Genomic DNA, 23,846 nt, shown 5'->3' with positions numbered 1-23,846 from the left:
GTAAGAACAAGAAAATTTCAAAGATGAGCAATTTTATTCTGAATTACTGCATCAAAGCAAAACCAAAAAGCATTTTATTTAAAGAGGTGCTAGTTGTCTGTTATAGCAAGAATGAGACTACTTTTCCCCTAAAACATATGCAGATATTGCTGACAATACTGAGAAAAGTGACCCATTCATACAAGAACCATCCAACATGTCTGAGAGCTTTAAGGCTCCTCTATGCCCCTTTTGATTTATCTACAGTAAATACATTGCTTATATACAGATTTTACACAGGAGAAAAATTGTTTGCTTTGTTATCGGTGTCACATATGAAATGCCTATTAATGCAGTGCGTATTCTACAGTCTCTTTAGAATACTCCAGTATGTTTGCATGTAAAATTTTCATCATGTATAAAACTCTTATGTCCTAAATGATAACTATGAGCTGTAAATAGCAGCAGACATGCTAAAACAGACTTGAGTAGAAATAAGTGTGAAATAAATACAGATTTCAGTGACACTGGCAAAAGAAAAAAATCCTTCAATCACAAACATCAAAAACAAGTTTGAGTAAGCTGATGTCTCAAAATATCCGCTAACTAGCACATCACATCTGTTATTTGTGTACTGAGATCTGAACATATGACATTTCTGGCTACTACAGAAGATAGTGGTGCTATTACCAATGAAGTAGAGACACATAACTGATAAAAACCAATCAGTTGACACAAATTGCGATTCCTCTAAATGAAAAGCCCAGCCAGACGTGGGGTCCTGACTTCACTTTACACAGAGAAGCTACACTTTAGGCTGAGATTAAATAATTATAAAGCTATTTTTTTCCAAGAAGCTAAATTATATAGCAGTGTTACTTTGTGCTGCTCACAAATGAAGCTGAAAGCACTAGCACACATCTCATCACACGCATGACTTCAGTCGTCTAAATGGCACCAGAACCCTCGAGGGCTCCCTGAGAACTTTCTCGGCTACCACTGATTGATTATTTTCACGTCCTATCGTTTCGTTTTGCTTTTTCCCTAAGATTGGTCATCAGTCCTCTCTTCATCCGTCTTCTCATCGACTGTGCATGCCAAAGATGAGGAAGCTGAAGAAGACCGTGACCCCAACCAAAGAGATGGTGGCCGGGGCAGTGAACAGCTGGCGGTAGTTGATTCGGAAGTACCAGACGACGGCGAGCAGCACCACGAACACGGGGATCACCAGGCTTCCTGTGCTGAGAGCCACGCCGGCCGAGCGCAGCCCCCCGCTGAGCATGGAGCCCCTCCCGGTTCGAGGGCTCTCCTCTGCGGCCGCCTCATGCAGCGCCTGGGCTTGAGAGATGTGACAGTGGAGGACGCTGTTGTGGGTGATGTTGAGGGACAGGAGAGAGCGCTGAGGGTCCTGCAACAGCTGACCCTGGTAGATGAGCTTAATCTGATGTTCACGGCCAGAGAAGTACTTACTGATGGAGAGATAGAGAGAGAAATCATTAACAAACAATAGAGAGTTGCATGCGCAATTAAGTAACAGCGAATAATGGAGGGATTTTTTTATGCATTTGTTTTTGGCCATTACATTGCTTAGTTTTGCAGTCTCACCCTGTCTCGTGACGTGTAAGTGTTATTGCAATGAGACGTTCATGTTTTGATGTGGTTTAAACTCCAGTAGCAAAATGTTGATACAGCTGACTCTGTCATCGTGAGGTGAGGTGGTCATGTGGATGGCAAAACAATTTGTGTGCGACATGTAATACATAAATGTATAAAACATTCTGAAAAATAAAATGAAGAATAGTTCAAATGTAACCGATCAAAGTTTGGGGTCAGTAAGATCAAACGTCATTTTCAATGTTACAAATTAATGCTGTTCTTAGAACTTTCTATTCATCAAAGAAGCTTGAAATAAATATATCATAGTTCCCACAAAATATTAAGCAGCACAATTGTTTTAAACACTGATAATAAGTGTTTCTTGTGCATCAAATCGGCATATTAGAATGATTTCTGAAGGATCATGTGACGCTGAAGACTGGAGTAATGATGCTGAAAATTCAGCATTGCATCACAGGAATACATTTAGCACAAATTTAAAATATATTAAAACAGAAACAGTTATTTTACATTTTTATGACATTTCAAAATATTACTATTTTACTGTATTTGTCTATTCCTTGGTGAGCATAAGAGACTTATTTCAAACACATTTTAAAAAACCTATTGACTTTATTTGTAAAAAAAATAAGATCCAGTCACTAACATAACGGCTTCATGTAATTTTAGAAGAGAAATATAAAAATCAAGGTATATACTGAATACAATAAGGCTGAAAAAGTACTTTTAGTAATTTGATTTTTATTTTTTATTTTTTCAGTCCTAGATCTGTGGTCGGCTGCATGAACTGCTTAGACGGTCACACTTTAAGGTCCGATTCTCGCCATTAACGAACCATTTACCATTTTGCCTCAAACTCCAAATTTGCTGCTTATTAAAAGTTAATAAGGTAGTTGTAACATTTAGGTACTGGGTAGGAATAGGGATGTAGAATATGGTCATGCAGAATATGTGCTTTATAAGGTCACATACTCATTTACATTTAAAATTTACCTGTACATACAAAATTGTCTACTTTGTATATCTGTATATTATTCCTTTCATTATCTGTGTCTTGTTACTGTCATTCTGTTGCTCTGTGAAGCTTGTGTCACCAAAACAAATTCGTATGTGTAAACATACCTGGCAATAAAGCTCATTCTGATTCTGATTTAAGGTTAGTCATCTCATTTTTTTTAAAGACTGATCATAACTTTTTTTTCCAGTTACATAAAAACGAGGATTGGTCAAATTTGAATCCTAAAAGTCAGACTGATAACACTGACACACACACTCTCTCATGCATAAGACACAGTAATGACCTACACCCTTCAGAGTACTGACTTTATTTATTATAATTTCATTATATTATATAATAATTCTCCTGTTTAAAGTTTAAAAACAGACTTAAGTTCAAATCAGACTTTATAAAAAGACTGTTTTGATTTCTCCAATTCATACATAAGAGTTAACTTAATTTTTTTCACTGCCTCAAGTGTGTGTTTGTCTCACCTCTTCAGCAGTCCAACGGTGTCCTGTGGTCTGAGCACTGCCAGCTCCTCCGTGTCATTCAGGAACTTCAGTCTCACAGTGATACTGGCGGCCTCATCCTCTGCCTCCTCTTCCATCCCTTCCTCCTTCCCCTCTTCCCTTTCATCACCCTCAACATAGCTCACTTTCTTTCTCCCACCCTGAATATCCAGCAGCTCCTCTCCAGGCACATCCTCTCCCCCATCCGGCCGGGCCTCTCCCTCTTCCTGCTTCTCTTCCTCCGCGGGCTCTTCGTCCTGCTGCTCGCTGGGCTCTGAGCTGGGCGGGGGGCTCGCGTAGCTGTCGTGACCCCCGAGGCCGATGAGGGAGGCGTGGGCGCCCACGGTGAGAATGGTCCCCAGAATGTGATCTCCACGGTCGGCCACGTGGGTAGACAGCCAGGCAAGAACCACGGCCAGGAACAGGACGACCACGCCGCCCAAAGCAGTGGCGTCCTCGCCGAGCCCGTCAAGCACAGTTAGAGCACACACCGCCATCCCAGCCCCTCTCGACCTGCGCAGACGAGAAAAAGAAAGATCAAATCAAACATAAACATGTTCACAAACCTTTTTACTTCCATCATGTAACAAATTACCAAGAGAATCTTACTTTGTATTTTTGTCTTGTAAAATTAAGTGCATTTTGCTAAAAATAAGAAAAATGATCTACCAGCGGGGTAAATAAAATGCTCTTGTTTTAAGAATATTTTACTTACCCCACTGGCAGATAATTTTATTTGTTTTAAGCAAAATGCACTTAATTTAGTTTTTTCCCCGTCATTTTGCTTATCTAGTAAATGCATCTTAGTTAGAGAATTGTTTGATATTTTGACTAGAAACAAGACAAAAAAAATACTAAGTAAGAAATGCCTTTTTTTTTTTTTTTTTTTTTTGCAGTGTTGTCAATATTATCCAATTGGATAAATGAGGCTCAGTAAAGTCAACCAAAAAAGAAGGTTGTTTCAGAGACGATTTCTGGATGAGACATTTCTTTCCTCTGAAATAGGATTATTAAGGTTAACAAAGTAAAACCATGGAGGAAGGGGGAAAAAATATTACAAAAATATACTTAGACACATAACAAAGACTAATAAAATCAATGACAACACAACAAAATTACTAAAACTTTAAATGGAATTCAAAAGAAAATGGAAAATATAAAAATGAAAACTAATTCAAAACATCAATAAAAACTATTCAAAGTATCTCAACAGTTCTATTTATATTGCTCAAGTCTTTCATTAGAAGACCAGAAAAGTGCATGAAAAAGCTCAAATCAAGCTCAGAAGTCATCACAATCTTAGTGACCTGCTTGAATCTGGTATTTATAATAGGTCATTAAACGTTATTGGACTTTAATTATGTGTTCCACTGTTAGAAAGCATTAACTGTCTGGCTGGATCATCTATGTTAGCAAAGCATCAGTGTGGTGTTTGGCTCGTCAAGAGTGTAAAGACCCGCAACTCTGTTACCTAACACAAAGTGACACACTTCTTAGCTGCATTAGGCAATAAGCCCAATGACATTAAGTACTGAGTGACACACACATTTCTTGCATTAAAACTATAATTCTCCTGTGTTAAGTTTTATATTAGTTCATTAATAATACACTATTACCAGACAGTTTGTACTTTAGGTTCGCTAGCGGTTTCCGCTAAAGCCTTGAAATCTTGAACAAGCCTTCATCGAAACCTTCATCGGGCCTAGAACGATCTACAGTCCATACAAAACACAAATGAGACGAAATGCCGAACAGAAAAAAATACATTTAATGAAAAAGTAACTGCTTTGTTTTGTCTGTCTGCAAGGGAAGGCGGCTAACGTTAATCATGTAGCGGCGATATAGGACGACCTTGATTCGTAAGTTTTAACATAACACATGTCCTTTACACAGATATTACAGCACATTTACCTTCTCTTACTTCAGATCATTCTGGATCGACGCTGTTTTAATCCCTACACCGGTTGAAAGACGAAACGCTTGGCTCAGAAATAAATAAACACACGTACAACCTCACGCGCACGCGCACGCATACAGCTGACGCTCCGTCAGAGTAGGAAGGTCACGTGGTTGGCAAAACAAAAATTCTGAATCGCTCACTTCAGTCTTAAATAAATAAAGAAAACATTAAAATGTAGAAAATGTATAAAACTAAACATCAATTAAAAAAAAAAAATCAAAGTTTTTTGGTTTGTAGTTATTGACAGATGTCTATAAATTATACAAGTGCTGGTCATATAATTAGAATATCATCAAAAAGTTGATTTATTTCACTAATTCCATTCAAAAAGTGAAACTTGTGTATTATATTCATTCATTACACACAGACTGATATATTTCAAATGTTTATTTCTTTTAATTTTGATGATTAGAGCTTACAGCTCATGAAAGTCAAAAATCAGTATCTCAAAATATTAGAATATTTACATTTGAGTTTGAATAAATGACCATCCCTACAGTATAAATTCTGGGTATCTCTTGTTCTTTGAAACCACAATAATGGGGAAGACTGCTGACTTGGCAATGATCCTGAAGACGAACATTGATGCCCTCCACAAAGAGGGTAAGTCACAGAAGGTCATTACTGAAAGGTGTAGCTGTTTACAGAGTGCTGTATCAAAGCATATTAAATGCAAAGTTGACTGAAAAGAAGAATTTGGGTAGGAAAAGGTGCACAAGCAACAGGGATGACCGCAAGCTTGAGAATACAGTCAAGCAAAGCTGATTCAAACACTTGTGAGAGCTTCACAAGGAGAGAACTGAAGCTGGAGTCAGTGCATCAAGAGTCACCACGCTCAGACGTCTTCAGGAAAAGGGCTACCAAGCCACTTCTGAAGCACAGACAACGTCAGAAGCGTCTTACCTGGGCTGTGGAGAAAAAGAACTGACTGTTGCTCAGTGGTCCAAAGTCCTCTTTTCAGATGAAAGTAAATTTTACATTTCATTTGGAAATCAAGGTCCCAGAGTCTGAAGGAAGAGTGGAGAGGCACAGAATCCATGTTGCTTGAAGTCCAGTGTGAAGTTTCCACAGTCAGTGATGATTTGGGCTGCCATGTCATCTGCTGGTGTTGGTCCACTGTGTTTTCTGAAGTCCACAGTCAACGCAGCCGTATACCAGGAAATATTAGAGCACTTCATGCTTCCTTCTGTTGACAAGCTTTATGGAGATGCTGATTTCATTTTCCAGCAGGACTTGGCACCTGCCCACACTGCCAAAGGTACCAAAAGCTGGTTCAATGACCATAGTGTTACTGTGCTTGATTGGCCAGCAAACTCGCCTGACCTGAACCCCATAGAGAATCTATGGGGTATTGTCAAGAGGAAGATGAGAGACACCAGACCCAACAATGCAGATGAGCTGAAGGCCACTATCAGAGCAACCTGGGCTCTCATAACACCTGAGCAGTGCCACAGACTGATCGACTCCATGCCACGCCGCATTGCTGCAGTAATTCAGGCAAAAGGATCCCCAACTAAGTATTGAGTGCTGTACATGCTCATACTTTTCATTTTCATACTTTTCAGTTGGCCAAGATTTCTAAAAATCCTTTCTTTGTATTGGTCTTAAGTAATATTCTAATATTTTGAGATACTGATTTTTGACTTTCATGAGCTGTAAGCTCTAATCATCAAAATTAAAAGAAATAAACATTTGAAATATATCAGTCTGTGTGTAATGAATGAATATAATATACAAGTTTCACTTTTTGAATGGAATTAGTGAAATAAATCAACTTTTTGATGATATTCTAATTATATGACCAGCACCTGTATATAGAAATGTATTTATATAAATAAAACTACACTCAAGGACAAAAAATGGTTGTTTGAGGCCCCTACATTTTGAATTTTATTTCAAAATTACGCAAGAACAATTACTTAAAATTGTAGCTCTTTGTTTGTATATGTATTGATTGATTGATTGATTGATTGATTGATTGACAAATCCAAATTCTATTTTGCAAATGTGGTTGTTTACAAAGAAATCTGATGTAGATCTACAATGTATAATTTCTTAATTTTCAAAATGTAAGAAATAAACTAGCAACTGTACTAAATAAAGAAATGGCACTGCAACAGTGAGTGTGTATATTTGTAGGCTACAACATCAAAGTAATAAATACATAAAAAAGCAATAATGCATTCAGTTAGTGCCAAGAGTGCATTTTGATTTCTTTGTTTATTTCAGATTGTGAGAACCGTCACTGGCACATATTAAAGCACTACCCACCTAACAGTATCAATATTACATTTGCAGTGCTTTATGTCTGTCTGTTAAGCCACTGTGGTCCTCTCAGTTCAGAGCCTCTGACAGTCAAAGTCCCCAGGGCACTGCCCCATTTGGCCCGGGGCCATAATCCACATTAATACTATTGTCAAGAGGCATCCAGAGAGATCTGAAACCATCAGACATCAATTTATAACAACATATATTTATCACAGATGCTAAATATTTTGGAAAAACAAGTTCACCTCATTGTTTCCAGTCAGCTATTTTTGTTTGTCTAAAAAATGCAGCTCAACGGAGCAGTCCGTCATTATGCAGCAGGAGATAATCTTTTAAAGTGCTGGGAATGTTGAGCTGGACTATTGCGAAGTGACACAGTGACCCCAGGTGGTGGCGGAGCACACAACGGCAGAGGTGCTGAAGAGAGCGCAGCTGACCACTCATCTGTCTGACCGCATCGAAGAAAGACTGATGCTCCTGAGAATACAGCAAGTGTTTTTTCATTAGGTAGATAGATAGATAGATAGATAGATAGATAGATAGATAGATAGATAGATAGATAGAAGTCATTATTGATATTATATATGATATATGTTAGAGCAACCTTTGGGCATAACATTTTTGGAATGTGATATTTTCAGAGAGACCTTTAGTAGTTCCTCTGGTATGTCCTCTAACCACTCCTCACATGCTGGGATGACCGGATAGCAATTCAGCATTACCTCCAAAGTGGCAGGAGAGGGCAGGCAGAGTTTCAGCATCTGGGATAAACACAGGCAGATATATACAATAAGGATTCATACCAAGGTGTAGGTAATGTAGGTAGGACACATAACAGTCTGCGCTTACTCTAGGGGAGGGCGGCTGTGCTCCATAGTTAAGAAGAGTTTGCGCCACAACTTCTGGCTGCTGGTCTGGGTAATCTTCTATTACCTGCCAAAACACAGAGAGAAGAATTCAACCATTTGGAATACTTCGGGTTTTTTTTTTATGTTTCTTATGTTCACCAAGACAGCATTTATTTGATCAAAAATCCAGTAGAAACAGTAATATGGTGAAATATTATTACAATTTAAAATAACTGTTTTCTATTTAAATCTTTCTTTAAAAGTAATTTGAAGAGTTTATTTGCAAAAACAGATAACTCCGTTGTTTAACATTTTCAAAAATCATGTTTTTTATTGTGTTTTATTGTGTTAGTTAGCTATATTTTTAGTTATTTTTTGACCTAATCAAAAGAACCCAACTGCAGTTTGATTGAGGTTAATTGGAATGCACAATGAAAAAAAAACATGATTTTTGAAAAGTTATTTTTTTATTATTCCTATTTATTTATTCCTGTGATGAATTTTCAGCATCATTACTCCAGTCTTCAGTGTCACATGATGCTTCAGAAATCATTCAACAGAATTTCAAATTTTGGGGTGAGCTGTTTCAATAAAAGGTGCTCTTTATAGTTTATAAAAATCAACATCTACAAGTAAAAACAGGATCTTGCAAAAGTCTTAACCCTCTATCCCATTATCATCCCACCTGTAACAGGCAGTCCATAGGTGTGTATCCAGCACAGTTAGCTACGTCTGCACGAGCCCCATGTTCCAGCAACAGCTTAACTATGCGGGGGCAACAGTTCCCACAGGCGTTATGCAGGGCCGTATGCTTCTTTCTCCCAGCAGTCTGTGCATCAGCCCCGGCTGCTAGCAGCTTCTGGGCAATACGCAGATACCGTCCTGCATCTGCAGGCCTCTCTGCCCCAGCACAGGCTGCGTTCAAGGGCGTCTCGCCCTCTTGGCTTCGAGCTGTCACGTCCCCTCCATAGGACAGGAAGAGCTCCACGTGGTCCTCCAGTCCTCTCCTGCAGGCCACGTGAAGGGGGGTGAGACCTGAGTCTCGCTGGGCCACGTTCACCAGCGCACCACTGGTCACCAAGTGCTCAGCACACCTGAAGAGAAGACTGTTATTGTGTGCCCAAAAAATAAAAAATTCTTTTCAACATGGTGTGACATTATGTAGTATGAATCACCTTTTGTTGTATGGAAAAAAGCTCTGAACTCATGCCAACATCTCTTTTAGTGCTTCACAAATGAAAGACAATAATACAAGTCAGAGTGATGTGAGGGTAAATGACGACATTTTTATTTTTTGTTGAACTAAAAAGTTTGGGATTGTGAGATTTCCTATGCTTAAAAAGGCTGCATTTATTAGATATATAGTAATATTGTGAATATATATTTTAATATAATTTAAAATGTTAATAAAACTTATTCCTCTGACATCTAAGTTGAATTTTCAGCATCATTACTCCAGTCTCACATGAACCTTCAGAAATCATTCTAATTCGCTGATTTGGTGCTCAGGAAACATTTCTTATTAAGGTAAACTAAGTTTAAACTAGGTTTATTAATGCTGAAAACAGCTGTGCTGTTTTTTCAGTTTTTTTGGTAAATAACAACATTTATTTGAAATGGAAATATTTTGTAACATTATAAACAGGGTTTTATAATCAAAAACTAAAACCATTTTTAAAAAAACTGTTGTTTAACTGAAATAAAATATTTAAGAAAAACCCTTCGGTAACACTTTACTTAATGGCTTAAATGCATTATAAAGGGTTAGAGTGTATAATGCATTATACTTATTCATAATGTGCATTGTAATACATTATATATTATTGTAAATAATTGTAACTAAATTTAAAATGCATAGTGTAACAATGAATTGATAAGTGTTATAATGTATCAACTGTGGTTACAATTATTCATGAGATTGTACAATGCATTATAAGGTGCATTACAAGGCATAATTATTGCATTAAAACCACTTTTATAATGCATTATACATAAAGGCTTTAAGTAAACTTTTTCACCTAGTTGCCCAGGCAACATTTTAGTTCAATTTGATGTACTAAAATAACTAAAACTGAAATAAAAATTAACTTAATAATAAAATATATAGATATACAGTGAGGAAAATAAGTATTTGAACACCCTGCTATTTTGCAAGTTCTCCCACTTAGAAATCATGGAGGGGTCTGAAATTGTCATCGTAGGTGCATGTCCACTGTGAGAGACATAGTCTAAAAAAAATCCAGAAATCACAATGTATGATTTTTAACTATTTATTTGTATGATACAGCTGCAAATAAGTATTTGAACACCTGTCTATCAGCTAGAATTCTGACCCTCAAAGACCTGTTAGTCTGCCTTTAAAATGTCCACCTCCACTCCATTTATTATCCTAAATTAGATGCACCTGTTTGAGGTCGTTAGCTGCATAAAGACACCTGTCCACCCCATACAATCAGTAAGAATCCAACTACTAACATGGCCAAGACCAAAGAGCTGTCCAAAGACACTAGAGACAAAATTGTACACCTGCACAAGGCTGGAAAGGGCTACGGGAAATTGCCAAGCAGCTTGGTGAAAAAGGTCCACTGTTGGAGCAATCATTAGAAAATGGAAGAAGCTAAACATGACTGTCAATCTCCTCGGACTGGGGCTCCATGCAAGATCTCACCTCGTGGGGTCTCAATGATCCTAAGAAAGGTGAGAAATCAGCCCAGAACTACACGGGAGGAGCTGGTCAATGACCTGAAAAGAGCTGGGACCACCGTTTCCAAGGTTACTGTTGGTAATACACTAAGACGTCATGGTTTGAAATCATGCATGGCACGGAAGGTTCCCCTGCTTAAACCAGCACATGTCCAGGCCCGACTTAAGTTTGCCAATGACCATTTGGATGATCCAGAGGAGTCATGGGAGAAAGTCATGTGGTCAGATGAGACCAAAATATAACTTTTGGTCATAATTCCACTAAACGTGTTTGGAGGAAGAAGAATGATGAGTACCATCCCAAGAACACCATCCCTACTGTGAAGCTTTGGGGTGGTAGCATCATGCTTTGGGGGTGTTTTTCTGCACATGGGACAGGGCGACTGCACTGTATTAAGGAGAGGATGACCGGGGCCATGTATTGCGAGATTTTGGGGAACAACCTCCTTCCCTCAGTTAGAGCATTGAAGATGGGTCGAGGCTGGGTCTTCCAACATGACAATGACCAAGCACACAGCCAGGATAACCAAGGAGTGGCTCTGTAAGAAGCATATCAAGGTTCTGGCGTGGCCTAGCCAGTCTCCAGACCTAAACCCAATAGAGAATCTTTGAGGGAGCTCAAACTCCGTGTTTCTCAGCGACAGGCCAGAAACCTGACTGATCTAGAGAAGATCTGTGTGGAGGAGTGGGCCAAAATCCCTCCTGCAGTGTGTGCAAACCTGGTGAAAAACTACAGGAAACGTTTGACCTCTGTAATTGCAAACAAAGGCTACTGTACCAAATATTAACATTGATTTTCTCAGGTGTTCAAATACTTATTTGCAGCTGTATCATACAAATAAATAGTTAAAAAATCATGCATTGTGATTTCTGGATTTTTTTTTTTTTAGATTATGTCTCTCACAGTGGACATGCACCTACGATGACAATTTCAGACCCCTCCATGATTTCTAAGTGGGAGAACTTGCAAAATAGCAGGGTGTTCAAATACTTATTTTCCTCACTGTATAGTATAAATGGCAAAAACACTAAATAAAATTACTGAAACTTTAACTAAAATAAAAATTTAAAATAACACTGATTATAAATGTTGTTACTGTCACTTCTGAACAATTTAATGCATATTTGCTAAATAAAAGTATCTTTCTAAAAAAAAAAAATCTTACTGACCCCTAACCTACTTTGAAAGATTTTGACTTTACTTAGGAGACAATTGGACCATTTTCTTTACTTATTAATTTTGTTTGTTTTATTCATTTAATTTGACATTTTGTCCCCTCATGTTCCCTCTGGCCGTGTGGAGGGATGCCAACTCACTGATAAGTTTCTGCTGCATTACAGAGGTGCAGCGGGGCATTGCCGTCTACAGCAAGCAGGTCTGGATCAGCCTCATGGTCTAGGAGCAGGCGCACACAGATGTAATGGCCTCCAGAACAGGCATCATGTAAAGCGGTACGGCCGCCTGGGTCAGCATCCACCTCTGCTCCCCTAAACAGCAGCTCCTCGACACAGCCGGAGTGCCCCCTGCTGGCAGCCAGACGCAATGCAGACGTCTGCTTTACCTTTGAGGTAAGAGTCCACATTCCTGCAAAAAAAATAAAAAGAGAACAGAGGACAGAATTCACCCAAATACACCTAAGTGCATATGTTTGTTTGTGTGTGTGTGTGGTGGCCGTCTATAAGGGTCCTACCCATTTCCGGGGCCCACATCATCTCCTCATGTACGGTCTCCATCAGTGCATTCACCATGCCTGGGTCTTTGAGGATGGCATACACTCTCTTCATATCCCCACACATAAAGATGTTATGGATGGCTGGGTCTCTGCACCGTATTTGGGGTGGTGGAGCACGTACTGTCTGGATCCTCTCGTTTCCATGTCGGAGTCTGGGGGCGGCAGGTAACGGGCGTCTTGTCATAGCCCTCCTGTGTGCCAGTGCCCGCCTGGCGTCCTCCCAGTCCTGCAGCTCCTGCTCCAGCCTTAAGGAGCGCAGAGAGGCAGAAGAGAAGGCAAAGGTGTCCCGGGACATCCCAACAAGAGCTTTTGTATTTAGAAGAGTACTAGAGTTGTACGCCTAGAACAAAAAGCATTGGCACAGAAATTGTGGCCTTGCGCTGTAGGAGTGTTAGTAAAGCAGCATTGCTCAATAGGCATAACCTTTTCCAATCAGCCATAGGAATACAGTTAAGTAAGTAAAACTCCTATATATGGTACCCAGCAAGTTTTGCCTCTGAGTTTAAGGAACAGACTAATAAATAGCATGCAATAATAACACTGAGAACCGTGTATATGCTCTAAAGATAGGGTTTTCCTACCTTGAACGCTCTTCAGGTTTCTCCTGTACAGGCTGAACTTAAATAATCAATGATAAACTTGCTTAAAACATTTGTTTGTTATGTATAATAGGGCAATGCTCAAAATATTTGCTATTTCTGTTAATAAAACAACCGCATGTCCCTTCGAGAACGAAGCTGCCTGTCACAAGATATTGTTGACCTGACACATGGTGGAGCTCTGGGTATTAATAGACTAGAATGTGAGCAAATATGTTCCTGCACTAGCAGGATATCGCCTGTAGATGAAATTATGGTTTTGCCATATCACTTGTCCTGTGTAAAATTCAAAACAAAACAATACTTACTAGGAAAGATCAATTTGGGGTGTCATTGTTTTTGAAAATTCAGTACTCAATCACTGCAAACTATTTTATGTATTCACCAAAATAATACTTATTATTATAACTGTATTAAATTTATACCTCTATCAAATTATTATGTTTTTGAGTTTGTTTTTAACAAAGGCTGTGGAAAACCTAAGATTGGTGCCTTGACATGCTAATTGTACCTTTTGTTTTGTAAGGGTTATATATTCATAAGAAACTTGACCTTCTAAATGTAGTAGCATGAATAAAATATTAGGATGAGCAAAAACCTAATTTTACTTTATTATTTTATGAAAAAGACATTGCACGATGCTGACCCATTTTCTGTTTTTATCTACCCATAAACGTTTTTTTTAATGAGGGTTTTTAAAAGGCAAAATAAGACATGACATGGGACAATAATAGTTAATGAAAATAGATTAGAAAATAATAATAGATTTTAAAAAATAATACAATAAATAACGAATACATTAGGTGCAAGACTTTTAATCAAGATTTCCCAGTTTGCATGCAGCTCAAGTCATAAAAACTTGGAAAAGGCGCAATTTCTGTTCGTTTTGGTTCTTACTTTCACTTTTATTTCTCATTTAAACGACGCCAGGCACGAAATAGGCTGACGAAATTACTTTTTAGGAAAACAGGGAAATACTCTATTTTAAAGGAGAACATAGCAACGAAGTGTTGATATCAAGACACACAGGTGAAAAAAAAAAATTACATTACATAATCAACTTAAAAAACGACCGTGTAACGGCGTCTCTTCTCACGAGCTCTGTTGTTAGTTACACTTCCTGTGTGCTCGAGCTCCGTGCACAAACGGTGGACTGGACAACGACTTTTACGCCCTTTTGGTTATTATAATGAGGAAGGTAGTAACTGACAAAGCTGGAAAAGATATTTCGATGTTTATCTGCTCAAATGGCTTGTTTGTTGACGCATTAATAATTATACCGCCCTTCTCCACTTGTGTTTACTCAAAATCAGTGTTTATAGGTGGCAGCCCTGAAGGATGGCAGAGGAAGGCCGTACGGTGTGCGTTCACGGTTTGCCAACAGACGTGGATCACGAACGGCTCCGGGACAAACTACTGATTCACTTCCTACGGCAGAGGAACGGAGGAGGAGAGGTCACGTCCATCACTATCATCGCGAGGACACCTCTGCGTGCACTCGTCTCATTTGAGGAGAGCACAGGTATTTACATGACTGATGACTGCTGTTAAACATCAGAGTAAATGCTGTCAATAGATGAATACATGGATATTGGTGAAAAAGCTAAAGAAAAGTGGGGTAAACTGTGCCACTTTACAACCTAAGTTGTCCTTTAAATATTAACACAAATAGTTGTTTTTGCAAATTAAAATGTAATTTAAAGTTGAACGTCCAACAAGTTAAATATTTTAAACTATTCCATCATTCTTTCTTTCATTTATTTGAACCATAACTTGAAATTGTAGGGACAAATTTTCTTCAGTTATTGAACTGAATAGCTCATTTATTTAAGCAATAGAATACTCCACGGGGTTCATACGTCATAATATTAAAGAGGACATCGGATGCCCATTTTCCACAAGTTGATATGATTATTTAGGGTCTTAATGAAAAGTCTACAACATACTTTGGCTAAAATTTCTCAATGGTAGTGTAAAACGACACCATTTTTACCTTGTCAAAAACAGCTCTGTTCACAACGACCCGTTTCAGTGCATGTTCCTTTAAATGCTAATGAGCGCTGCTCACCCCGCCCCTCTCTTCTGTGGGGTGACGAGCCGTTCTCTAGGACTGTTAACTTTAGCCGCATTTAGCTGCCTAACTTGCGCATTATTAGGTAGGGGTTGCACCGACTAGTCGACTTTAATGCTCTGCCATGACACTTTAAGCTTGATGTCGACTAGTCGCTGGTCCTATAGAGGACGCAACAGGATGAGAAATCTTTGAAGGGCTTCCACATATTTACGCTCCATTTCCACACAGTTAAAATAACAAATAAATGCATACTCCGAAAGCACTCCACAAGACATGTGCGATTATATTACTGGATGCTCGAAATTGAATGGGAGAATGCACGTTTTAAACAGCTTATTGTACAGGTAAGTTAATGGCCGTTCCAATCTAATGCGCTGCTGCACTGTAACACACACACATAGGCTACAGACAGTAGCTCGTACATCACGTGCAGATCGCGAGCGCACAGAATCATTCAGCGCAGAAATGTTTCGTCGACACTATTCTGTGATTTCTCAGTAAAATAGCTTAGAAACTGAAAAGTTCTAGCATATATTTCTTAACTATATCCCACAGCTTCACTATAGTAGAGAGATGCTGCCAGGTAGAATGAATTCACACAAGCAATCGCTCTCACTAATGCATTCATATGAATGTAATCTTTACTGTGCTTCTTTATCTGTATCTGATTTAGAACAAGCAGAAATCTGTGAGAAATATAACGACCCAAAGACAAAAGAACTGACAAAAATTAGCTGTTATAATAGCAATAGCTATGTGGGCAGTGCTGTGTCAAATTCCATAGCTGTGCACAAAGTCTCAGCTCCAGGTTAAGGCTTATTTGTTCATTAATGATGTCATCAGTGACTAGTCGACGTCAACTCGAATTTTATCACATAAAAGTCTACTTTTAAAAAAATCAGAAGTCGTTCAACCCCTATTATTTGGAAAGGTGATTTGCAAAGATTCATTAAAAAAACCCTTATACTCACTTCCTCTGTAGGTGAAGCTGGATCATGAATGATTGGCGCGAACATAGATGCATTTAGGTAGATCAGGGGGTGCATTCCCTTCACAAACAAACGTAATCCTCTGCGTCTTCATTGGCTCAAATGTAATCCTCTGCATGTCGGGAGCAAATGACGACTGCTATGTTCATTATTACATCTAACAAAAATGTATCTAGCCTACATTACCTTAATTTACATGCATAAATTAAGAATTTATGGCTATTCATAAGCAAAAAATTTACATGGTTTTATCCACCTTTTTCTTCAACACAGAAGTAAACAAGTATGTGCAAGACTTCCGGTTCATTAGCTGCTATAGGAAAATAACGAGAAGAATAACAACGTGCAGTAAACGGTAAAACTGTTTGCATTGCAAACCAGTGTGTTCATAATTAAGATAATCCATTAAAATAATACGGTAAGACACACCCATTTTCAATATCTAGCAACAAAACGAGCTGTTTTGTACAGCTAAAAATAGCTGGACGTGGATGAGACTGGAAGCTAGACCCATACTATTTACAAATGGCCACGCCGGTCTTACAGGAAGAAAAAGGTGGATACCCTGAAAATTTACTACATTTCATAATACTGTATATATTTTAGTACCTGTATATGTTTGCATTGCTATTTACTTTGGTATTTTTACTTTTCAGAATAAAGATGTTGACACATCTTTACCCTACTTTTTATATTTCTGGTGCATACATTTAAATGCACTGAAATTCAATGTCATTGCCAAAGTAGCTGGTAATTGGAAAAAATCCAAAATGCACTGATTGGCAGCCAGACGGCTGGCATATACCTAATGAAGTCTCTGGCTCTTGCTAGCCGATTAGTCTGCCAAGGCTACATTTTAGTTGTGTGGTCAGTTTGCTGATAAAGTGTATGTGTGGGGGGTGGCCAGGTTGTGACGGGGTATTCTTTATGTCCTGTCAAGCCTGATTAAAAGTGAGTGAGTTTTCACTGTGCTTGTGTGTGTGTCTTGCAGAAGAGTCAGATAAGTGAGAATCAGTGTCTTTGGTTAGACAGAGAGAAAATAACAATTGATACTTTTATTGATCAGACATTATGAAAAATTAACTTGCATCTGTGTGTGCAACCATCTTATTTGTTAACTGTTAACTGCTGAGCCAGTCTTTGTGCCTCTCAAATGAGATTGATCCTCTCTTTCTGGTTTTATTTAGTGGTCCAGAGCGTACTTCGTCATCATCCTCACATTTTACAGCTGGATGGCATAAAATATGAACTCTCCCTGAGTCTACCAAGACAAGAGTCCCAGAGTCTAAATAAGGTTTGCTGACCGTATAAGCATTGCATTTGACAGCTTTTTAAAAAAAATTCAAGTTCCATTTCCCAATCATATATAGTCTAGTATTCATTTTGTTTTGACAGTCACACAGCTGATGTTCTTGCACTCCTTTAGGTGATCCTCGATGTGACTGTGACTGTAGATTGCAGTCAGCTTCCTCGTGGTGCAGAGACTCTGAATGTACTGTGCAGTGAGTTTCCTGGTGTACGCATGCAGCATGGCTTATTACAGGACACGTGCACATTGCAAGGCAGCTACTCTGATTTTCAAGGCGCCTTTCCTTATATACAGACGTTATTTAATAATCACCTTTCAAAAGCTGAATACCCAAATTTGAGTGGAGGTCAAAGTCTTGAGAAGAGAGAAGACCTTGCAAGTGTAAAGAAAAGGGCCAGCTTTGCATCCCGGTCTTCAGGAGATGTCAGCTCTATATCCATGGCAGGTTTAGCACATGTGCACTATGGACGGCAAGGCAGCAATGAAGCCCTCAATGAACGCATTACTAGGACTAAGAAAAGCAAAATGGAGGAGTGCAGGATAGATGAAGCTAATTTGGAAGATCTTTCGATCATCATGGAAGCTGATGTGTTTGCGTACCTGCAGAGCCTTAAGGAGTACAAGCAGATACTGCAACTTCATGGAGTGCAAGTGGTTCACGTTACATCTGAGGGGGTCACCACCCTGTACCTACAGTCAGAGGTCCCAACCGGGTCAGGGGTTAAACAGAACATGCGTCAAGCCCATAAAGAGCTCAGGCAGATTTATCAACAGTTAGAGGGTTGTCTGAGAAAAGACCAGATTAAAAAGAGTGCTCTTTACATGCCAGACGGACTGACTTCAGCATTAAAAAAGGTGCAGTTAGTACTGCCTAATGTTCTGCTTAGCTATGACCAGGACAGCATTTATATAGTTGGAGAGAAAAGTGAGGTATCTCAGGCCAAACAAATGCTACTGCTTGGAGGGGAGGAAGATGTCATGCAGAACTTGACGGAAATGCCAGCATCCTCTTCCAGATCTCCATCAGCATCCCTTGAATCCTTAGAGAGAGAGCAACAGGTTAAGAGAAAAAGTGAAGTACACACTCCAATGCCCCCTAAACTGATCGGCTCTAGTGCTGAACGAAAAGGGGATGTTGGAAATACAAAAGAATACAAACTAGCGGCTCGGTTTAAGAGCTCTGGGCTAGGAGAGATGGGTGGAGACATAAAGTGTCTCACAAACAAAATCGACATGCTAATGTTAGACCCAACACCACCCATAAGGTCTTCGGTTGGCACTGCAGGCGTACTCCGCAATGAACTGACAGGGGAAGGAATTGAAACATTCAGGATGACAAGTCCAAGCTGTACAGGAGAGGATGTCCTGTTTAAAAACCAAGAATCTGTGAATACATTTGGTGGAACCACCTTCAACACATCCAAGGCCAAACCAGCTACTGCCACTGGACTCACTTCAACATTGACCACAGGAGTCAAAGTTTCAGTGAACACAAGTGTGAATGCCCTATCAGCCAGTAATACTGAAGTGAAGACAGCTGCTCCCTCCTCAACATCACTGCCCACTTCCAAATCCCACTTAAGAAGAGCCAATAGTTTCTCAGGTCGGCCACACCTAAAAGATCAGGTGAAAAATAACCAGATTACAGCTAAGCCAATGATTAGCACACATGCTTATCAAAGAGCAAGATCCAATAGCCTCAGTGGTGGAAAACCCAATGAAGATTCTCCGATTCCTACAGTGGAAGCAGAACTTACCGTGTCTTGCCTAATGTGGATGTACATGAAGGAGGTCTACTGCAAGCAACTGGATGCCATGAAATCTGGCTTAGAAATGACTGAGAAACAAGCAGGCAAAAGTGAGATGAGCGTGACACTGAAGGGCACAGATTCATCGAAGGTTGGAGAAAGTCATCGGCAGCTTCAGAATCTAGTGGCTATGGTAGCCAGCGACTTTTTCTTTCAGGAGTTGAGTTTGACAGAGCTTGGCGTGGTTGAAAAAGATAAACTGTTTGAAACCTGCTGCTTGAATGTGCGGTCACGTTTTCGCAAGGTCATCTTGCACACCACGAGGAACAGCATTTACTTGCTTGGCCCAAAATTGCTCTGCTCTCAAGCCAGTGATGTATTTAAGGAAGTATATCCTGGGCAGAAGTCTCCATCCTCACCACAGATGAAGACCTTGCAGGAGGGTGTAGATCAAGGAGCAGCCATGTCTTCTTTGAGCATACGGTCAACAAAAGCTGATCGCTCGAAGTCTGATCAAAGTCTGAAGGAGTTTCCTTTTCAGGATACAAGTCAAATGGCTCAGTCTAACAGCAGTCGCAAGAGTGAAGGACAATCAACCAAACCGAAATCGGCTACATTGGAAAGGTTGGAAAACCCTAGATCTACTAAGGATGAATTAAGCAAGACAAACTCACAAAGCCAATTTACTTATGCCAGAGAAGACACAACAAGACAAAAAAATGATGGGCCAACTTCTTTACCACTTTACCAAGATACTGCAATGTTTTTGAAACAGACCAACCTGCTGCCATATATCGCTTCAGAACAATGCGTGTGTGGAGCAAATAATCCAAATGTGAAACGGACCACCTGTGGTGTCATCCTTTGCTCTGACTGCCTGCAACTGCATAAATACTGCCGAGTGTGTGGAAAAGAAGAGATGAACTCTGAGAAGAAGGTTCTGGGGGATCCGGTTCAAAGCTGTAGCTCAAAAGATACACAACAGGGACATCAGACTCAAGAGCAGCATTCACGACAAGAGGACAGCAAAGAACATAAGGGCGTCCAAGGCACTATGACATGTGTGGAGTCGACTTTGAGTCTTCCAGGCTATAACAAATACACAACGGCCAAGATCACATACTACATACCTGATGGCATACAAGGGGTATTAACTTTGTGTATTATATCTTAGTTCATTCATTAAGTAAAGCATTGTAGACATATAGCTTACAATTTTGCAAAATATCTTATAATACTAGTCATATAATATGATATTACCTTATCATTTCTGTGCCTTACACATGTCTTCTAGGATAAGGATCCCTGTCCTGGGTCACCATTCGAGGGTGGTCAATTTGTGGCTTATCTGCCACTCAACCCAAAGGGACAGAGTTTATTGCCGTGTCTGGAAAAGGCATTTAATCAAGGCCTAACATTTACTGTTAGCTCAAGCAAGAAGGCTGGTGGTGATGCAATGGTAACCTGGGGCAGGATCCCCCACAAGACCAGGGTGGATGGAGGAAAGAGTGGGTGAGTCCAGATGCTAAGCTGAACAAACACTAAGCTTGCAAAGATAATTATACCTGGCTGGTGGCATAGACATGTTGATGTGTGATTTCTATGATTTTAGAGAGTACTAATTATCTTATTACTTATGTTTTCCTAATATCATTTTAGCAAGGATGTGTTAGTGAAAGATATACTGAAGTATATTTGATTGTGTATACTTCAGGTACACTTTAAATATCTTGCATTTAAAGACTGATATTATACAGAGATCATACAGTCCTTATTAATAGTGATATTAAAACATGTTAGAAATAAGAACATAATAAATTTGCATTGTACAACAAAGAAATACTCCAAAAAGTCTTGAGAGATATGTCACTAAATATGCTAATGGGATTTTGGAGTATAGTTAGTATGATATAAATGTATTTTAAATAAATGATGGCATAGGTTTTTACTAGGGAAAACCTTGTAAGAAAGTTTTAAAAATTTGTAAAAAAACTGTAAGCCTGAAAGATAAATCAACATTTAGTATATGTAATAAGTGTGGACTGGAAGAAAGAACGCTTAATTTCCCAGAATGCATTAATTTGACATTTAAAATATCCAATTCAACTTTTTGTGTGAATAAGAAATATTTGTTTGTGTGCAACAGTGGATATCCAGATTCGACATACCTTACTCGCTTGTGTGAGGCACTGGTGGCTCATGGGATTGAAGGAGTACCTGCAGTTAGTCAAGATCAAGCCAAATCCTGACCTTGAGAATAACACAAATCATAAAAACCACAAATAATTAGTAAACTGTGCATACTACTTTTTATATATTTCCTTCCTAGAAATGTAAATCAAGTAACAATGTAAATAATCTAAATATAATACTGATTGTAAAAGACCACTTAATCTTTTTATTTGAATGTTTATACAGTATTTGTGTTAACAGTTATTTGTTGTTGTTTTTGTACTTTTATACTCATTTTAGAGTGCCATTTTCATTCTATAATCCTGTTGTTAATCCGTATCGATGTATAGCTTCAATAATGCTCAACGTAATGCTCTGTATATTCTGAATCAGTTACGTATGCTTTCAGTTGAACAATGATCTTGTTTTAGAGGTTGTGTTTGTTAGTCGCTTTGTAATTAAATTCAACAGTCCAGCAAATCTCTGATCTGTCAAACTGTTTCTCCTACTCAGGCTTTTATAAGTGCTATGAATATTGAATCTGTGTATTATTTTGTTGTGAAACCGTAAGGAAGGTGCATCATAATATGTAATAGATATTGAATAAGCAGTAGGTGGCTCGCTAGATTTCTTTTTTTTTTTTTTTTGCAAAACATGCGACCACAATGCTAGGACATTATGCAAAATTGTTAATTTGATTTTAGGGTTATGGCGGCATTGTAAGTTTTCAAAGATGTACTGAATACTCAGTTAGCTACTCTAAACTCTTGTCTAATATTACCTTGCGTAATGATATGGCTCATGTGTCTGTAGGCTGAATAAAATGAGTTTTTATTGTGCATTACACCATATACTCATGAATCGTATCAATATTTTCCTTGTTCCTTCTTTCCACTGTACGAAAGCAAGTACAGCAACATTCCTGTACTTTTTCCTAATTCGTCAAAAGGAATCTGAGCAACGGGGTTATATTCGGCTTTTCTCTGTCTTTCTTTCTTTCTTGAATCTGGAGGCTGGAGATTCACTCAGTCATTAGCAGCTCAGTTCTGCAGACTGTCTGGACCTTCTCCAGGATGAACACCACTGTACGTTCTGCAGAAAGACCTGCTCTCAACCAAAACACTGACTGCTACAGCCATCAGGAAATTTAAAGAGACAGCTTAAATATTTCACCCTCAAACAAAGCATTATGTTGAATGTAGCGTCTGCAACAGGACAAAATCCAACTGGCCATTAGAAGTCAGTGTTGAGCTCTCATCATGATAAACTTATGGAATTTAACTCATATATTTTGCATGAATCCACATAAAGCATTAATATTTGTGGCCTAGTCAGTATAGATTGGTAGATTAGACAGATTTAATGTTATATATTTCAAATGAAGCACATTAGTAACTTTCCAAATAAGTTAATGTTCAGCATTTGTTTAAAACAAACTGTCGATATTGTCTCATGACATATTGAACATTATCAGTTTGTATCCTCTGGGATGTTATTTTCTCTGCATCTCTACTCGACGCCCAGCCAGCACAGAGCCGACCCCCATGTTCCTCTGCTTTCAGAGCAGAAAACCTGCCTTTGGCAGTATTCCTGGTCTCTCCACTGCATTGTCTTCATCAGAATGGCTGAGCTGAGAGATCTGCTGCTCCAGGAGCAACTCAGCGGTCCTGCAACGATTCCCTGCGGACAGAGTTTCTGCATGGACTGCACCAGCAGCTGCTGGCAGTACAAAACAACCTCTTTCTCCAAGCCCTGTAGTTGTGTGTGGATAGTTGGTAATTTGTAACATGCTGTTTGACATTGTTACCACAAACTGTAACTAGGTTAAAAATACAGATACAACATTGTTTTAAAATTATTCTTGATTTTATGTAAATGTATAATATGCACTCCATTATAGTGTTGAATTATGTTTGAAACTCACAGGTAGCTGTAATTTTACTCTGACTATAGGGGGCCAGTTTCAGCAACCGTTTATTTCTAAATTATCTCATAAAGTGATCAAACCTCTGGAGGGTCTAAGAATAAATACTTTGAAATAAATATTTCAAAAGGCTGAAGAAAACAATGCATGTTTCTCACGATCAGCTGTTTGATCTAAAGGCCCATGCTTCATTTTTGTAGTTTTTTTTAAAGAAATTAGTACGTTTAATTCAGCAAAGACACATTTAGAATGTTACAAAATATTTATTTTTCAAGTAAATGCTGTTTTTTTTTTTTTTTACTTTGTTAATCAATATTATGGAAACTGATCCTTTTTACGATTCTTTTAAGAAACAACTGTTATGAACATTGATAAGAAATGTTTCTTGAGCAGGAAATCAGCATATTAGAATGA

The 23,846-nt window shown here is 38.8% G+C and overlaps 3 protein-coding genes across 9 annotated transcripts; 1 reads left to right on the top strand and 2 right to left on the bottom strand.

Annotated features, from left to right (window-relative positions):
- Nucleotides 1-15: 15 nt before the first annotated feature.
- Nucleotides 16-5,179, bottom strand: tmub2 (transmembrane and ubiquitin-like domain containing 2). Of its 3 annotated transcripts, XM_058769053.1 has the most exons (4): nt 5,017-5,151; nt 4,722-4,817; nt 3,088-3,618; nt 16-1,448 (listed from the first exon to the last, which is right to left on the bottom strand). In XM_058769053.1, exons 3-4 carry the CDS (start codon nt 3,600-3,602, stop codon nt 1,061-1,063), a joined length of 903 nt encoding a protein of 300 aa, XP_058625036.1. In that variant the 5' UTR covers nt 3,603-3,618; nt 4,722-4,817; nt 5,017-5,151; the 3' UTR covers nt 16-1,060. The 3 variants fall into 3 exon arrangements, with proteins under 3 accessions (XP_058625036.1, XP_058625035.1, XP_058625034.1); XM_058769052.1 differs by lacking the exon at nt 4,722-4,817 and having other exon boundaries at nt 5,027-5,179; XM_058769051.1 differs by lacking the exon at nt 4,722-4,817 and having other exon boundaries at nt 5,017-5,171.
- A 1,830-nt stretch (nt 5,180-7,009) lies between these two features.
- Nucleotides 7,010-17,460, bottom strand: asb16 (ankyrin repeat and SOCS box containing 16). Of its 4 annotated transcripts, XM_058769022.1 has the most exons (8): nt 16,262-17,460; nt 12,576-12,957; nt 12,202-12,469; nt 8,867-9,275; nt 8,183-8,266; nt 7,981-8,094; nt 7,579-7,810; nt 7,010-7,502 (listed from the first exon to the last, which is right to left on the bottom strand). In XM_058769022.1, the coding sequence occupies exons 1-7, from the start codon at nt 16,334-16,336 to the stop codon at nt 7,625-7,627; spliced, it is 1,518 nt and encodes a 505-aa protein (XP_058625005.1). In that variant the 5' UTR covers nt 16,337-17,460; the 3' UTR covers nt 7,010-7,502; nt 7,579-7,624. The 4 variants fall into 4 exon arrangements, with proteins under 4 accessions (XP_058625005.1, XP_058625004.1, XP_058625007.1 ...); XM_058769021.1 differs by having other exon boundaries at nt 7,014-7,810; XM_058769024.1 differs by lacking the exon at nt 16,262-17,460 and adding an exon at nt 13,199-13,833 and having other exon boundaries at nt 7,017-7,810; nt 12,576-12,862.
- On the top strand, nt 14,128-22,633 carry si:busm1-163l24.3 (uncharacterized). Of its 2 annotated transcripts, none has more exons than XM_058769004.1 (6): nt 14,128-14,245; nt 14,530-14,738; nt 17,467-17,573; nt 17,706-20,483; nt 20,631-20,848; nt 21,483-22,633. In XM_058769004.1, exons 2-6 carry the CDS (start codon nt 14,555-14,557, stop codon nt 21,583-21,585), a joined length of 3,390 nt encoding a protein of 1,129 aa, XP_058624987.1. In that variant the 5' UTR covers nt 14,128-14,245; nt 14,530-14,554; the 3' UTR covers nt 21,586-22,633. The 2 variants fall into 2 exon arrangements, with proteins under 2 accessions (XP_058624987.1, XP_058624986.1); XM_058769003.1 differs by having other exon boundaries at nt 14,143-14,414; nt 21,483-22,630.
- Nucleotides 22,634-23,846: the final 1,213 nt, after the last annotated feature.

Source organism: Onychostoma macrolepis, chromosome 03 (genome assembly GCF_012432095.1).
Source record: "Onychostoma macrolepis isolate SWU-2019 chromosome 03, ASM1243209v1, whole genome shotgun sequence".
NCBI classification, from domain to species: domain Eukaryota; kingdom Metazoa; phylum Chordata; class Actinopteri; order Cypriniformes; family Cyprinidae; genus Onychostoma; species Onychostoma macrolepis.
This window is presented reverse-complemented; position numbering and strand designations above follow the sequence as displayed.

Excerpts from the sequence above, each read along its gene's own strand:
- tmub2 (XM_058769052.1), bottom strand. The coding sequence starts at position 3,602 with ATGGCGGTGTGTGCTCTAACTGTGCTTGACGGGCTCGGCGAGGACGCC. Across the intron at positions 1,449-3,087 it reads ACCGTTGGACTGCTGAAGAG|TAAGTACTTCTCTGGCCGTG; the intron begins GTGAGACAAACA and ends TCTCTCCATCAG.
- asb16 (XM_058769022.1), bottom strand. The coding sequence starts at position 16,336 with ATGCACCCCCTGATCTACCTAAATGCATCTATGTTCGCGCCAATCATT. Across the intron at positions 12,958-16,261 it reads CAGCTTCACCTACAGAGGAA|GCGTACAACTCTAGTACTCT; the intron begins GTGAGTATAAGG and ends TTTTTGTTCTAG. Across the intron at positions 7,811-7,980 it reads TACCAGAGGAACTACTAAAG|GAGCATCAGTCTTTCTTCGA; the intron begins GTCTCTCTGAAA and ends CTGTATTCTCAG.
- si:busm1-163l24.3 (XM_058769004.1), top strand. The coding sequence starts at position 14,555 with ATGGCAGAGGAAGGCCGTACGGTGTGCGTTCACGGTTTGCCAACAGAC. Across the intron at positions 17,574-17,705 it reads AGTCCCAGAGTCTAAATAAG|GTGATCCTCGATGTGACTGT; the intron begins GTTTGCTGACCG and ends GCACTCCTTTAG. Across the intron at positions 20,484-20,630 it reads TACCTGATGGCATACAAGGG|GATAAGGATCCCTGTCCTGG; the intron begins GTATTAACTTTG and ends CATGTCTTCTAG.